At 43.8% G+C, this 16,273-nt stretch overlaps 1 protein-coding gene across 1 annotated transcript; it reads left to right on the top strand.

The window, feature by feature from the left end:
• Positions 1-919: 919 nt before the first annotated feature.
• Positions 920-14,688, top strand: LOC133418693 (calpain-1 catalytic subunit-like). The gene is made up of 20 exons (XM_061707517.1): positions 920-1,186; positions 1,370-1,457; positions 1,561-1,676; positions 1,762-1,895; positions 2,007-2,196; positions 3,694-3,768; positions 3,883-3,968; positions 4,049-4,120; positions 4,238-4,395; positions 4,617-4,774; positions 7,423-7,664; positions 9,485-9,569; positions 9,669-9,743; positions 9,872-9,929; positions 10,029-10,084; positions 11,717-11,785; positions 11,938-12,016; positions 12,138-12,251; positions 12,378-12,433; positions 13,297-14,688. Exons 1-20 carry the CDS (start codon positions 947-949, stop codon positions 13,321-13,323), a joined length of 2,178 nt encoding a protein of 725 aa, XP_061563501.1. The 5' UTR covers positions 920-946; the 3' UTR covers positions 13,324-14,688.
• The last annotated feature ends 1,585 nt before the right edge of the window (positions 14,689-16,273 follow it).

Below are 16,273 nucleotides of genomic sequence, written 5' to 3'. Positions count from 1 at the left end.
TGTTGATTCTGTTCAACTTTAATTTAAAGCCTTCACCACAGTTGTAACTGGAGAAAGAATAACTGAATAACTGTCAAAGGGACTCTATAAAACAGCTGAGCTCCTGTACCGAGCCGTACAGATCAAACATTTGCTTCTCAAAACTTCTCAAAAATTGGTATCAAAATTGGTATCAGTCAAAATTGAGAAAAGTGCGTGTTAAGTTTTAACAACTGATTCTTTTCTAATCTTGTCTTCAATAAAGCAACATTTTTCTGTTTCTGCCAGAAATGATTTGCAGTCTTGTTATGAAGTATTTTGTGCAAACTCTCAACTTTAATGACCAGAGATTGTATCATATCCATCTCACAGATACTTCCTTTTATGTTTTCCTTTCTTTTTTCCTCTTGCATACATTTCACAGAATGGGTTTAAAATGGTCTTGACTTTAGAAACTATAGTATTTTGGTAAAAAAAATTTAATTTTTTGATGGGAATTTCAAAGCAAAATGTTTAATGTTTAAGACAAATATCATTTTCCCCCTTTTTAAATTCTGACACCAAAGATTTGACTTGATAGGTCAGTTTTGCAACAGTATCAAAGCTAGATTTTAATTAACCTTGCTCACGTAACTGCCAACTAAAGATGTCAAAATGTTGTTCATAATAATAATTATTAGTTGTGGGGTGAGTTGACGTGTAACTGGTCTGACAAGAAACGGAAAACTAGGTGTGATAAATTCCTTTGAAATAATTTCTGCAGCAAAATTACCTTTCATGTCCAAACAGCTGTTTTTATTCTATCTTGTCTCCATCATACGGGGCAGGTGTTTATCTAGCGGAGGTGTGGTCTACGGCGCAGCCACAAGTCCAACCTCCCAGGTGTCTTTCCTGCAGTATAAAACAAGCGGCAGCTGCTCTGGTCTGGTCTCGGTCTTCCAGAGTCTGCTGCAAGCCTACGCTGATCATGTCTGAGTCTGGAACCTGCACTTCCATCATCAACTTGCGCTACCAAGATGGCAGCGAGGGAAGCGCCACCAACCCAGCCAAGTTCAAGAACCAAGACTATGCGCAGCTGAAGGACTACTGTGCCGCCAGAAGGAGGCTGTTCATAGACAACGCCTTCCCACCTGACAACCGATCTTTGGGTGACCTGCCCAGCTTGGCTTCCTGGCAAGAAGATGATGTGAAATGGCTTCGCCCAGCTGTAAACTGCTTTACAATAGTTTTCATGATCTTTCTTGTTTAATGTAATACTAATAGAAACAGTATATAAACATTTGCATGTGCAGATGGTGGAAACTGCATTTTATATTATACATTTTGCATTTGTTTCATTGTGTTCGTACCCGCCTGTCTGCATGAAGCTTATTTTATCACTCTTTTCCAGGATATCTTGAAATTGCAAAATAACAGCAGTGAGCCTACATTTTGCTTAAAAGGAGCCTCCCGGTTTGACTTTGGGCAAGGCAGTGTAGGTGAGTTGGGATTCCCCTTGGCTGTAAAACAAAAATGTGAACACCTTGTACAGTATATCGCATCATTTCTTTCTCTTTTTCTCTTTTCTTCTCCATTGAACAGGTAACTGCTGGTTTTTGGCTGCAATTGCCTCCCTAACGTTCAGGAAAGAACTGATGGCTCAAGTAATGCCCATGGACCAGTCCTTCAAGGACTATGCAGGAATATTTCACTTCAGGGTAAATACTCCAGGAAATATGAGTGTAATAAACAGTGCTTTCACTATACTTCAGAAAAATGACTATTTTCTTATGTTTGCTTCAGTTTTGGAGGTTTGGCAAGTGGGTGGATGTTGTCATTGACGACTACCTGCCAACATACCACAACCAATTACTATCTGTGTATAGCAAAAGTGGAAACGAGTTCTGGGTTCCCCTGCTGGAAAAGGCCTTTGCCAAGTATGTAGCGCACGTCTTCGCCGAAAAGGGTCCAGTTACATAAAGGGTACGCACACCAGAGTCGGAACTTGAAGTATGTAGTCTACTTTTTCTTTTTTTTGTCTCCTTCAGAGTGTGCGGCTCATACGCCGACATGAACGCAGGACTGCCGGCAGATGCGTGCAAGGATTTCAGTGGAGGCGTGAACATGACTTACGACCTTGGGGGGTCCCACTATGCGGGACACGATGAGGACCTGTGGCTCGCATTGACCCGAGCCGCCGGCTGCCGATCTATGATCTGCTGCGGGACTGCCTCAGGGGTAAGAACCGCTCCCTCAGCAGACCAGTTCACACCTCACAGCCACATAGAGGGGGCAATAAAAGTTTCACATCTGGGTACTGACACAATTAAAGGAGCTTGAGGCAGGATTTATGAAAAAAATTAGTATGCGTTTTAAAGGTATTGTGACATAATTTTTTAACATGCTTTTAACACTATTAAAATTCTTGGCCAACATCCCTCAAATGTGTCTAAAAGGGTGTAACAAGAAAAACTTCACTCCAGTACTCCATTCCTGGCTTTTTATGACGGTGTTTTTTTGCGCCGTGAAAAACGCTTCCTTTTCCCCCTTTCCTGTCAATCATTGCCCCGCTCCTCCTCCCAACCTCCTCCAACCAACTGCTACACACTTCTGCCGGCGTCTCCGTCTCCACACACACGCGCACACCGAACCACAAACAATCATAAAAATAAGGGCATGCAAGCAGCACTGTCCCCTTATCTTAAGTCCAGTCAGTGGCCGCGGGTCTTCTTAGCAGTTCTCCTCCGGTGATTAGAACAAAAGAGGCTCTAAACAGCTCCTTGTTAAGCCTGATTTATGGTTCCGCGTTAAATCGACGCAGAGCCTACGCCGTAGGGTTCAGCGTACGGTGCGCGTCGCTGCGTAACCCTACGCCGTAGTCTCTGCGTCGGTGTAACGCGGAACCATAAATCAGCCTTTATGGTGCGCTGGAGAGGAGAGGAGGCAGGGAGCTGGGTGGAGGGGGCGGTGATTTAGCGGGCCCTGACGTCACGGCCCGCCACCAAACCACATGCGCCGTTTTTGCACAGTTATGCGGAAAATCCCAGAAAGCACACAATACACTGAATGTTAAAAGTTTGTTGTTTTTTGGGTGTAATTGATGTCAAGACACCCAACAAAACACAAAAAATCAAGAAAAATTTGTTTTTCATGTCACAATACCTTTAAGTTTTCTAGTAATAATGTCAGATGAAGCGTTCCAAACCAAAAAGAATGATTCCTCTAGTGTATCTCTCCTTTGCCTTGAACAGGCTGTGTGCTGCAAAATGTGCTGCAATTCGGAGGCCGAATTTCCCGCGCTGTCCTGCTGATGTGACGTCACATGACGCTGCATGTGCGTTCTCCCCGTTCTCCCGTGCCGGCTTCACTGTTGGCTGCAGTACCCCCAACGGCCGTCGTGGTGAAGGGTGGCGCTAGAGAGTCTCATTTCTTAAAAGGAGCCTCATGCTCCTTTAAACAGTAAATGACAAATAAAATAAAATAAAACGATAAGAAAAGAAGTAAAATAATAAAAAGACCAAGTTATTAAAAAGTAAGGGCAGTAGAGTACAGCAGGTAAGTATTTAATTTATACGCTTCAGTAAACAGTAGCGTTTTTAGGCCTGATTTAAAGGAGCTGACAGTTTGAGCAGACCTCAGGTCTACAGGACACACACATTACATGTTTTTATGTTTTATTTATTTATCCTTAAAGTGTCCCCTTTTGAACCTCCCTACTTGTCATGTCTGGTTCAGGGGAGGATGGTCAACGCGATTTCACAAACGGGATTGGTGGATGGGCATGCCTACTCAGTCACAAAGGTCACCGAGGTAAACCATGAAGCTGCAGTTGTTGCAAATGAGAACAAAATCTGAAAATAAAAAGAATTCATCCTCTCGCTCAGTCTGTTTCGTTTAACAAGTAGGGACAACTTTTTTCTCTAGGTTGAGCATTACGGCTCCAAAGTGAGGCTGGTGCGACTCATGAACCCCTGGGGCAAACAAGAGTGGAAGGGAAAGTGGAGCGACAAGTAACTATATCATTTATGTCAACTACAGCAATAAATACTGTGTGCTACTGTGTTCTGACCAAGATGCTCCTTGTGCTCAGCTCGGATCTGTGGAACAGAGTGAGCCCGGCAGATCGGGAGAAGTGTTTAAATCTTAATAATGGAGAATTCTGGTAGCCCCACACACACACACACACGCACACAGACCACCATATTTACTGAGGTTTCTACCCTTGTCGCTGACGTTTTCCCTTTTTTCTTTCATGTTTCCATCTTCAAATGTCCATCAGGATGGCGCTGGACGACTTCTGCTACTATTTCCACATGGTATCCGCGTGCTGTGAGAACCCTAATTTCATTGACGGGGACTACAAGTGCCAGTGGAAGTGCATGATTTACGATGGCAAATGGGTAGCGGGGAGATCTGCTGGTGGCAGCCTAAATGACAGTGAGCCCAGATCATTATTCATTCCTTTTTCTGTATCGTTTCTCTTATGTGTGAAGGCCCCCCCCCCCCCAAAAAAAAAAAACCACACACACACACACACACACACACACACACACACACACACACACACACACACACACACACACACACACACACACACACACATTAAACTGCCTTTAAAAATGTAACCGCTGCATCCAACATTTCTATTTACCCTCCAGGAACCTTTTACACAAATCCTCAATACCGCATTCAGGTGAAAATCATAGATAAGACGGAGCCCGGAGACAAGAACATGCTGCTCTCCCTGATGCAGAAACCTGAGGGCGAACATCGCTTGAAGAAACGATTCCACCCAATTGGACTCGTCGTTTTCAAAGTACGCTTTCTGAATTTCTGCATCCATCACGTAGAACACGGGACACAGAAAGGTCCCTTATAGTTACTCTTCTTCATCGAAAACACTGCTCATGAATTGCCAGAAATGGCATATTTGTTGTTATTCAAAAGTCAAACGTAGCATATTTATATCACGACAACCTAAAAGACGGATATGGAGATATAAAATACAAAATACAAGGCAGTAAAATACACTATGTCCCTCCACATTCCTGGGAGGGGCTGTAAAGCTGAATAGCCTGGGGTGCAAGAACCTTCCTGAGCCTATTTGCTTGGTGAGCATCGTGCACGCTGTACAGCGATGGGCCTTGGGCCAAACACCACGCCTCGACACCAGTCTCACATGCAACCAAAGAGAACTATTCAAAGTAGCCGGGGGGAGATTTGATTGTGGTAACTCTCCAGAAGACAAGATTTTCTTGGTTGCAAATCTAAATTGTCTTTTTGAGGACTGTCAAAATAAACTGAAATAAAGAATCTCCCACTAGGGGAGTTTTTACCTCCCATTTTTGTATGTAATAATTGCTGGGGGGGTCATGTTCTGATCTCTGGAAAGATCCTAGAGACAACTTCTGTTGTAATAGACGCTATAAATAAAATTGAATTGTATTGAATTGAAAAAGTATTAGAAGAGTGACCACTTTTCTACATTATGAACACACCGGTCGACAGCAAAATCAGCAAAAACGGGCTGCTCAGTGGCACAGTGGGTTAAGCAAGCAGCTATTATACTGAGGCTACAGTCCTCATCTATAAAGCTTGCTTGCGCAGAAAAAGCGCCTGAAAGTTGCGGAAGCCACCTTCTACGCGAAGCCTCGGATCTAAAAAGAAAAAACTAACCGAAAAATCTGCGTATCTTTACGGCAACCCTGACCCTCCCGTAAGAATTTACTTAAGACACGGGGAACTGGCGATGCAGGCTGTGAGGTGGTGAAATGAAGCCAGATTCATGTCATACTCTTAGGCGGGGGGGGGGGGGATTGAATGCCGCTCCACGCTACTCCACGCCGAAGAGGAAAAAAGAAAGTGTTCTGATTAAAATAAGGAAAGTTGGACTATATAACAATTGCGTTCATAAGGGTAAAGTTTTAAAAAAAATAAAAATGAAAGAAATAGTCTCTTCTCCCCGTGTGTGTCTGCCTGTCATGCACGGGTACGTGCGCTCATGTTGTTTACTTTTAAGCCGGAATTATGGTTCTGCGTCACACCAACGCAGAGCCTACGCCGTAGGGTCCGGCGTAGGTGCGCGTCGCCGCGTACCCTACGCCGTAGGCTCTGCGTTGGTGTAACGCGGAACCATAAATCAGCCTAGAGCAGCTCTGAGGGGAGACGGGAGGGAGGAGGGGGAGCGGGGGCTGCCGGGCCGCCGTCCCGAGTGTCTTGATGATTTGCTGAGCCTACCGTTAGTTTTTAAACTGTAAAAAGTGGGGGGGGACAAATACATCATTTTGAAAAGTGGGGGGGACATGTTCCCCCTGCCCCCAGTGGAAATTGCGTTGTGCGATCGTGGCACTAACGGGCAGCAACGTGCTGCCACTCACTCGCTTTATTTTATACTATTTATATACTTTTCCTACTTTTACTGTGACCACCAAATAATCTCGTTTCACTGTCCTCTCTCCACATCATCCACAACTTCTAGATCTCAGATCTCAGCAAAATTCAGTGGCACGGTGGCTCGACACGTTCATTCATTCTGACGCATTCATCCAGATTCATCCCTAACAGGCTGCAGGAAGCCACTGCGCATGCTCAGTAGGCTCATCCATATGGATTTATGGGCGTGTTGAGGGCGGGATATGGGGCGGAGTCAGCTGCGCAGCTTTCCAGGTGGACTGTGATTCATAAAGGGAACATTGCGTGGAAGTCTGCGTGCACACGGTTTTATAGATCCGGATTTTTTTTTGCGCCCGCCATTTTCGGCTTTTGGGCGTACGTGCACTTTTAGTATGGATCCTACGCACTCCATTTTAAATGAGGCCCCTGCACCGGTTGCAGGTTCAAATCCCAACATGCGCACATTTGCTGCATCCCCATTCTCTCTCTCTACCCCCTTCCTGTCTGCAACTTGAATAAAGAGCCACTAAGAGCCCAAACAAATCTTAAAAAAGAAAAAACTACAGTAAGAATTATTGAATGAAAGAGAAAAAAAACTGTTGTGTGCGTATATTAAAAGATTAGCACCAAATTTGGCAAAACCTGAGAGTCACATATATGTAGGCATTTTGATCTAGCAACAGAGGATTTACACCTTGCAGTCAGAGATAGCACATGCTATAACACCATGTACAATAGATGCTGTCGTTTGTTGACCGCTTTAAGACCAGTTTTCAGTTTGGGAACATGGTCAAAAAGCAGGGACAGCATGTAGCACCTGCTGTCTGCTTTCTGGTACTGTCGATGTGACTGCTGACGGCAGTAATAAATCAGCTGGGTAATTGCAGACTTCTGTTTAGCTACGACGTAGTAGAGTAGCATGTCGTTTGAAAAATACAGTTTTTAGTGCACTGATTTCGAAACTGTATTATTAAAACATTCTTCTTCTGCTTTCACATTCAACAGGTCCCGGCAGGGGTAAGCACACACAGGAACTAATATCAAGCACATGTAAACTTCTTGAATAATCAGCTGATGTTGACGAAACCATCCCATCCATGTTCTTCTCAGACCCCACAGGGGCGCTTGAGGTCGTCCTTCTTCAAAACCAACCGTCCTATTAAAGACAAACTGTCTTACAGCTATGAGAGGGATGTGATTGTGCAGTACAGCGTGGAGCCTGGGGAGTACGTGGTCGTCCCTTCCACCATCAAACCCTACATGTCCACAGACTTCGTTCTCACCGTCTACACTAAGGCCGAGACTACAATCAGGTGAAGGCTTGCTTTGATGTCGTACACATATTCCAACGGATGCACGCTTGAATATCTGGCCCACACAGTGTTGAAGGGACTATGATGAGCCAATAACAAAAGATAAGCTGCTGGGGTTGGTTAGTTTAGTGAGGGCCTTGAGTCGGAGGCTGGAGGTGCTTCACTGCTGGCCCAGGGAGCCTGTAGCCTTCTGGCTGCATGTCATCCACCTCCTTGTCTTTGCCTGGAGACGATTAGATTACTGGTGGTGAGCTACCTCACAAAAACACGCAGCAGTCCTGGGGCCTCATTTAAAATGGACTGCGTAGGAGTCATACTAAAAGTGCATGTACACTCAAAAGCCGAAAATGCCGGGTGCAAAAAAATATCCGGATCTATAAAACCACGTGCACGCACACTTGAAAGCAATGTTCGCTTTATAAATCACAGTCCAGCTGGAAGACTGCTCAGCTGAATCCGCCTCATATCCCGCCCTCTACACGCCCACTCCATACCATAAATGGTATGTTTTTGCATATGAATGAGCCTACTGAGCATACGCAGTGGCTTCCTGCAGCCTGTTTGGCTTCAGGATGAATGAGATGTGTCCAGCCACCGTGCCACTAAATTTCACTGAGATCTGAGATCGAAATGTTGAGGATGAGTTTGAGGACAGGAAAACCACATTATCTGGTGGTCACAGTACAAGTAGAAAAAGTATATAAATAGTGGATAAAATAAAGCGAGGGAGTAGCAGAACGCCGTTGCTGCGCTAAACAACGTGAGTTCCCCGGCGCTACAGGGGGGGGACATGTCCCCCCCGTCTTTTCAAAATCATTTTTTTGTCCCTCCCACTTTTTACAGTTTAAAAACTAACGGTAGGCTCACTCTGTGATTGCAAATCATCAAGACTCTCGATGCGAAGACGGGACCCGCTCCCCCTCCTCCCCTCCCCTCAGAGCTGCTCTAGGCTGATTTATGGTCTTTATGGTCTATGGTGTGTTACACGTTGGTGTAACACAGAACTATAATTCAGGCTTAAAAGTAAACACAACATGCGCGCACGTACCCGTGCATGACAGGCACACACATGGGGAGAAAAGACTATTTCTTCAATTTTTATTTTTTTTTAAAACTTTATCCTTATGAACGCAATTGTTATATAGACCAACTTTCCTTATTTTAATCAGAACACTTTCTTTTTTCCTCTTCGGCATGGAGTAGTGTGCTCGGAGCGGCAGCCATCCCCCCCCCTGCCTGCTCCGTTATCAGCACTATTTCATTATAAGTCTGATATATGTTGTGATATGTGAAGACATTATTAAGAGTATGACATGAATCTGACTTCATTTCACCACCTCACAGCCTGCGTCGCCAGTTCCCCGCGTCTTAAGTAAATTCTTACGGGAGGGTCGGGGTTGCCGTAGGGATGCGCAGATTTTTCGGTTTTCGGTTCTTTTTAGATCCGAGGCTTTGCGTAGATGGCAGCTTCCGCAACTTTCAGACGCTTTTTCTGCGCAAGCAAGCTTTATAGATGAGGCCCCTGGACTGTACATCGAATAACGTGATCCTTCCACTTGCTATGTCCGGCCAGAGAAGCCCGGTGAGAAGAACCTGCTCACTCCTCAGGTTAAGGAGGAGACTTGAGCTCAGTGCAGGAACTCCCGGGGTTGGTAGAGGGAGCAATGCCACGGACTGACTTAGGTAGGAGCACTAGGGGATAAAATGGGGAAAAATCAGGGATAAAAATATTAAAAACAAAAAAAGAGGAAAACAAATAGATTACTAGTGGTGATAAATGAAAAGGTCTGACTCTCACTAAACTCTTCTTATCATTCCAGTCACTATGATGAAGATGATGATGATGATGATCATGATCATGATCATGATGATGAGAAGGAAGAGGAGACATTAATTCTTCCAGAAGTATGAAACATTAAACTACAATGTATATTTCCGCTCACAAAGTTGAAGTCTGTAACTTTGACAGCTGTTACAGATGACTTCATAAATGTTCTCTGCCAGATACCGACCAAGCCGGAGGAGGAGGACACCGACAAGGATTCCGGCAGTGACTTATTCAACCGCTACGCCAATCAGGTGTTAGATTTGTTGCTGTTTTTTGTTTTTGTACATAGTCGTACCGTTAGTCGTCCCATTCCCCCAGATTCTTGTGTATTTCTTCCTGTATATGTACCAGTATTAGTTATTCCTCTGTGTGTCGTCAGAGAGGCGAGCTGACTTCCATCCGGCTTCAGAGGCTTCTGAACGACAACTTCCCTCACGGTGAGTTATGAGCCTTCAAAAACCCCCGCGGTGTGCACAGGTTGGTTGGGACTCCTGCTCGTTACCCATCACTCGTGTTTGTCCTTGTGCTTCTCGCAGGCACCCGGTACGGCTTCGGGCTGGACACCTGCAGGAGTTTCATTGCTACGGTTGATGTATCCTAAGCTTTGTTATTTCTTTCATGTTACAGTCTCATCTAAAACACATTGGGCCTGATTTACTAAAGTTTTGCGTGTGTAAAAACGTGTGCAAACTTGACAGCACCCGCAAACCAAAGTGCCAGCTGATCTACTAACAGCGTGCAAAGAGGACTGCGTCTCTGAAATGCGCAAAATAGCACACGCAATTCAGTTAGTACTTTTGCCCTGATGAATAATCAATATGGGGCGTACCCGGCAGAAATCGTTAAATACTGGGAGGGGAAGATGCAAATTGGTCCATTTACCACGCGCAATGAGATTTACCAAGCCTGAAAGTTATTGCGCGTATTGTGATTGCGTCTGTATTTAATACATTCGAAAGGAAGGTGCTAATCTGCTGCTGCTGTTATTGTGGCAAGGAGGCCCGGTGTGTCTGTGATCAGCGCAGACAGACTGCAGCTTCGCCTGAATTATGGTTCTGCGTTAAATCGACGGCGTAGCCAACGGCGTAGGGTCGCGGTGCGGTGTGCGTCGCCGCGTACCCTACGCCGTCGTTTCTGCGTTGGTGTGACGCGGAACCATAAATCAGCCAGTCAGGGAGCAAGGGGTTGGGGGAGCTGGGTTGATGTTGATCCGCGGACAAAACTTATTAAGGAGCATCAAACTCACTCTTATCTACGCGGAAATAACGCTAAAATATAAAGAAGGCTTCCCAAAGTGTGATCTATGGTGAAATAGGAAAATTAAGATGTGCAACTCTTCTAAAGGTGACACATGCATTTAATTGACTTCATGGCGCCAGCCTTGGCGTTTATTATTACGCAAATGTGGAATGTTTGGGTCTGTCTAATTTCGTCAAATTAAATTTGGAGATTCACCGTTCACATTTTTATGTGTATGCGTTGTATGAGAGAGAGATGGAGAGGGCGAGGGAGGGAGGGAGGGAGAGACGTGGCCTGTACGTCGTTGTTTTTTGTTTTTTTGCAGTTTGGGTGCACAATACACTTGTGTGTGTGTGTATTAAAAAGAGATTTTGCAGTATGTTGTGTAATTGAAACTGGTTTGCTGTGATCGTTGATGGCAAACTCATATTAAGCATTTACATCGCTGGTTATTATGTGCCCCCCAATTAGATCTGTTCTGCCGCCGACTCTGTTTTAACCTCATCTGCCGTTCTTTTTGTCTTATAACTGCATTTATTCTATCGCAGATTTTCTCCGATATTGCGTTTCTTTTGGTAATGTTTAAATGTCTTTGCTGTAGTTCATGAATGTGTTTATTTGCCTCTTCCACTAATATTTGTAACTCCACCGCGTCAAATTTCATTTTGCGCTTGCGACTATCCTGCTTTCCATCCAGACTCTCCATGGCGCAAAGTTTGCGCTCGCAAACCGTAAGACGCGCAACACCTCATTTAAATACTGAGGTTTGCGCCTGTTATCAATTGCGCACGCAATCTTAGTTGATCACCCGCAAAACACACAACAACAGCACGCGCAAACTTTTTCGGTGCACACGCAATTTAGTACTCTTTATTTAGGATCTTAGTAAATCGGGCCCATTATGCCTTACAACCAAAAAGTAATCACAGAATTGAGCTTACAGATAAAATAGTGCTTTTAACCAAAATGCCCTTAATATGCAAAGTTTGACCAAAGGTTGAAGATGACGAGCAAAGAGTTCTCCGTTTTCTGGAAGAAGATGAATGAATACAAGGTAATGCAGCAGTTGTGAAAGAAATGAGAGGCTTTTCAGTTCATTCTTCCATGATCTCACTCCTGCACGCCCATCTATGCACATATCTTTGATTATGACTGACATGTTTCACCCATTATCAGGTATAAATTGTGAATATGTCACTTTTGTAGGATCTCTTCCGTCGCCATGACGTGAATCGAAATGGATCCCTGTCTGAGTCTGAGCTCCAGAAAGCTATTGAGGCTGCAGGTAATGTTATTCACCAATTATTGAAACTGGAACAAAATATTTTAACTAACACGGCTGAGAATAAAGTGCCACAGAAATCAGAATTGGACTAACTGCCACTTTCTTCTTTTATTCAAACCAGTAATGAACGTGAACAGCGGCATGGTGCGGACGGTGAGCTTTAGGTATTCCAGCTCCTCATCTACGACCTTGGAAGACTTCATCACCATCATGTTCCGCTTAGACAAGATGTCAGGTGAGTGACATGAACACCAGCAAGCAAACCGACTTCAAAACACTGTTTATCGCTTCTCTGTTTTAAATGATCTTAAGCCAAAGTTTGATCAAAGATGTTTGTTTCATTTACTAATTTATGAAACAGGCATTTTCAAGGACAAATCTTCTGAGGATGGGATGATCAGTCTGAACTGGGACGAGGCAAGTCTGTTACAACTTATAATAGCAATTAGGGTTGCAAAGGGGTGGAAAATTTCCAGTAAATTTTCCGGAAACTTTCCGGAAACTTTCCATGGGAAGTTAAGCTGGGGAATTTTGGAAATATTCCAAATTGGAAACTTTCCATGGGAATTATGGGAATTTATGGGAATTATTGGGAATTTATGGGAATTTATGGGAATTAACTGGAAATTGGGGGTAATTTAAACAAACTGTATCATATCCAAACATAAATGTAAATATTTATTTTGTCATAAGCAGATATCCATGCAAGATAATACAAAAACATGACATTTCAACAGATTTATTTGAGTAGAACTTTAGTTTTTATTCTTGTATGAACAATTATTTTAATGAACAACAAAAACATGAATGTTGAGTAAATACTAACTCACCCCACTCCCCCACCCAATCAAAAAGTAATGCAAGTTAAACATTAATACCATTATAGATCAAATATATTTACCCCATAATATTATCAAAACTTACTTGACTTTATATAGTCCGTGGGCTCAAATGTGTGGCTTTAATAGTCTTGTGCGTTGAGCTCAAATGTGTGGCCTCCAGGCTTCAAGAAATCACCTGTGCATGTGATGGAGGAATGCACAGTGCATGTAGGGGGGGTGGCCTCAATAGCCCTGCAGTAAGCAATGTGCTGTAGCAATTCATTATGGCTTTCAACACCAAAGACTTAGAAGAAGCAAGAATTATAAGTAGAAACAGTCTTGTGTTCTAGCAGTTGTACTTGTAACAAACATTAGATGCTGTGCAGCCATTGCTGAGCAGATTGCGTGCCGCAGTAATACATAGACCTGCTAATTGTAACTTTTTTCTTTTGCTTTCAGTGGTTCATCAACTCCATGTACAACTAAACCAGCGCCGAGACGCCGGCCCCAGCGACTCGCTTCAGAAGATCCTTGCTATCAAATGTGTTTTATTGGGCTTTCGGGGGTTCCAACAGCTAGAACTCTTTTCTTCCTAACATGGTCCCAAACAACCCGCCACTTCTTTTTATTATCCCAAATAGAGCTGGCCTGGAGGCTAAATGATCTTTGCTATTGGGTTTCTGCTTTAAGGATACTACATTGTTTATTTTAACCCTTATTTTGATATCTTCTTGAAATCTTTTGACTTAAATTTTATTCCGTACTATAAAATAAAATGTGGCCCAGTTTATTCTGTGGTAACTTTAGAAGTTTCTCATATTGGAATTGTGCTCAAACACCCCACATCTCTACCCATACAAGTCTTCCTTTCAAAGACTTGCTACCAAAGCGTACACATTCTCCAGACGTTGGATAGAATTATCACAGAATTATTCACCTCCTTTTTTACTGTTTTGTTTCTTACATTTAAAGCGGCACTATGTAACTTTTCCACCTTAATGTAATATTTCCAGAGTCATTGTGATGGTACATCAACTTCCAACAGGTTTAATGAACCTCTGTCATGGTCTGAGGGGTCTGTATCGCCTTCACTGGCACTATGTAACTTTGAGGAGCATGGTAGGAACCCTGCCACACTAAAAAACTACACATTTTTACAGCTTTGACTGCTTTACGGCATACGTCACTTCCCCCTCCTTCCCGATTCGCAGTCGAGACGAAAATGGGCGGGGCTTGGAGCGCAGAGCTCAGGAGAAGCTGGTAACCCGTTGCTGTGTTGTGGCTGCAGCAGCTCCACATAACAGACGTGGGGAAAAGATCCTAATGGTTTAACTTTTCACCACTTTCCTGCTTGGAGGCAGAACCACGGAGGCCAAGTATCTGATATAACAGAGTAAAAGAGTGAAAGAGTCATCGGCTCGCTTGGTCAGTACAATCTGCATTGAGACTTCTCGCTTCGGGAATCCTGGTCTGTGATTGGACGCTGCCTCGGCGTCGCCGCTGCTCATTTGCATAAAGTTCAGATTTTTCAACTTCAAATTGACGCTCCGGCGCGCGTTTTCATAGACAATGAATGGCAGCCGGCTGCCTATGACGCCCGTGACGCTTTCAGTGTGAACGCAGGGTAAGTGTCCTCGCGACAGACGGTGTCTGGGGACGGCCCCCGGAGCTTTGGCCATGTGTTGGCCGGCCTGCCTGCCTGCCTGCCTGCCTGCCTGCCTGCCTGCGACCCTGTATGACTCCTGTTTTTTTGGATTTTGGCTGCCCCTTCGAATTGTTTGCCTGATCTGCCTGACTACCCGGTTTTGACCCCTGCCTGCCTTGGACCTGAATAAAGCCTCTTGGACTCTGATTCTGCCTGGTGTTGTGCATTTGGGTTCTCTGTCCTGTGTGAGCCGTGACACTATACTATACCAGACAGCTCCTCTTCCACAAGAGACATATGTGCTCTTCCTGTTAGAGTTCTCATAAATTACGACTTTATTCTCATAAATTACAACTTTATTCTCAAAATATTACGACTTTATTCTTGCAATATTATGACTTTATTCTCGTAATTTTCAATTTTTTTTTTTGTCTTAGTTTGGCCCTAATACTCCGTCGTAAAAGTATAAATGATGTTTACCAAATAAATTGATACAAGCCCAAAGATCCAAGACCGTACCTCTTGACTTTGTTGCTGGTGACACTCTGGAATGTAGTTTTCATCTTTTATTTCTGCGTGACGGTACCTGCGTGGAGCCCAGACAATGACCTGACCTCTTAACGCTGACAGAGTTTCTCATACTTGTTTTTGTCAAAATAATATCTTTCTATGAAGTCAGTTTTTGCTGCAGTTCTGTCTGACGGACTGAAGCTCACCTTTGTCCAGGTAGTACTGGCTCCCTTACCTTTTATGAGTTGAAATCCCTTTTTAATGATAGAAGGTGAAAAATGCAAATCCCTCCACTCTTTCCTTGAAGAGCACAGTACTAAAACATTTCAGTGATTTTTGTTCACAAAGTGAAAGTCTTTTGTCTTCTTTACTCATAAACACTGACTGCGTTTACATGCAGTCAATAACCCTTTTCTAACTAGAATATTAGCAATGACCCGGTTTTGCACGGCCATGTAAACACCAATAACCCCTTTGAATAACCGGAATTTGCTCATATTCCGGTTTTTAAAAACCTGAATATGACCCCTGGGTTACTCCTTTTAAAACCTGAATATTTGGTCATGTAAACACCTAACAGAATATCCCCATCAAACGGAACAGGAATTTGTTTTCTGCGCATGTTCTTTTCGCAAGGAATCCTGGTCTTTTGAGTCCAGGAAGTTCTTATAAACACGGAGAAACCAAGACCAGGAGGAGACTAATCACTTCATAAATGTAATGAAGGATATGAACATTTCTGCATTTGTAGACGGTAGAAAGTACCGGGATAGAAGATTTACAAAAAAGGTGAGCCAAAAGTTGTGTGAAGCAGGATTTGTAGGAACGCCAGACCAGATCAAGCACCGCTGGAAGACGCTGAAAAAGGCGAACTACAGGGACAAGAAACAAAACGGTACCAACGGGTCCGATTATCCGTCGTGCTGCTGTTATTGTTGTTGTTTTGGATTTGGATGCAGGAAGAAGAAGCGGAAATGACGGGAATTGCGTCATGACGTTTCTCCGTGTGTCGCTGGTTTGATCCAGATTTCCCAAATTATTCCAATTACCATGTAAACAGGGATAACCCTGTTTGCTCACGCATGGAAACAGATTATTAGGGCCCGAGCACTGACAGTGCGAAGGCCCTATTATATCCGTAGGAATTATTAATTTTTTTTTTTCCTTCTTCTGACGAAATGAGGGACTTTTTCCCCCTAAACGTGCCTCAAAAGTCACCAAATTTTGCACGCAAGCCAGGCCTGGTGAAAAATTTGATATTCAATGGTTTGCATTAATGGG

The sequence above is a fragment of the Cololabis saira genome, chromosome 18 (assembly GCF_033807715.1).
Source record: "Cololabis saira isolate AMF1-May2022 chromosome 18, fColSai1.1, whole genome shotgun sequence".
Taxonomy (NCBI): domain Eukaryota; kingdom Metazoa; phylum Chordata; class Actinopteri; order Beloniformes; family Belonidae; genus Cololabis; species Cololabis saira.
The sequence above is the reverse complement of the archived record's forward strand: the minus strand, read 5'-3'. Positions and strand labels throughout refer to the sequence as shown.

Coding starts and splice junctions, on each gene's coding strand:
- LOC133418693 (XM_061707517.1), top strand. CDS start 947: ATGTCTGAGTCTGGAACCTGCACTTCCATCATCAACTTGCGCTACCAA. Junction 1,677..1,761: donor CAGGAATATTTCACTTCAGG/GTAAATACTCCA, acceptor TGTTTGCTTCAG/TTTTGGAGGTTTGGCAAGTG. Junction 1,896..2,006: donor CTGGAAAAGGCCTTTGCCAA/GTATGTAGCGCA, acceptor TGTCTCCTTCAG/AGTGTGCGGCTCATACGCCG.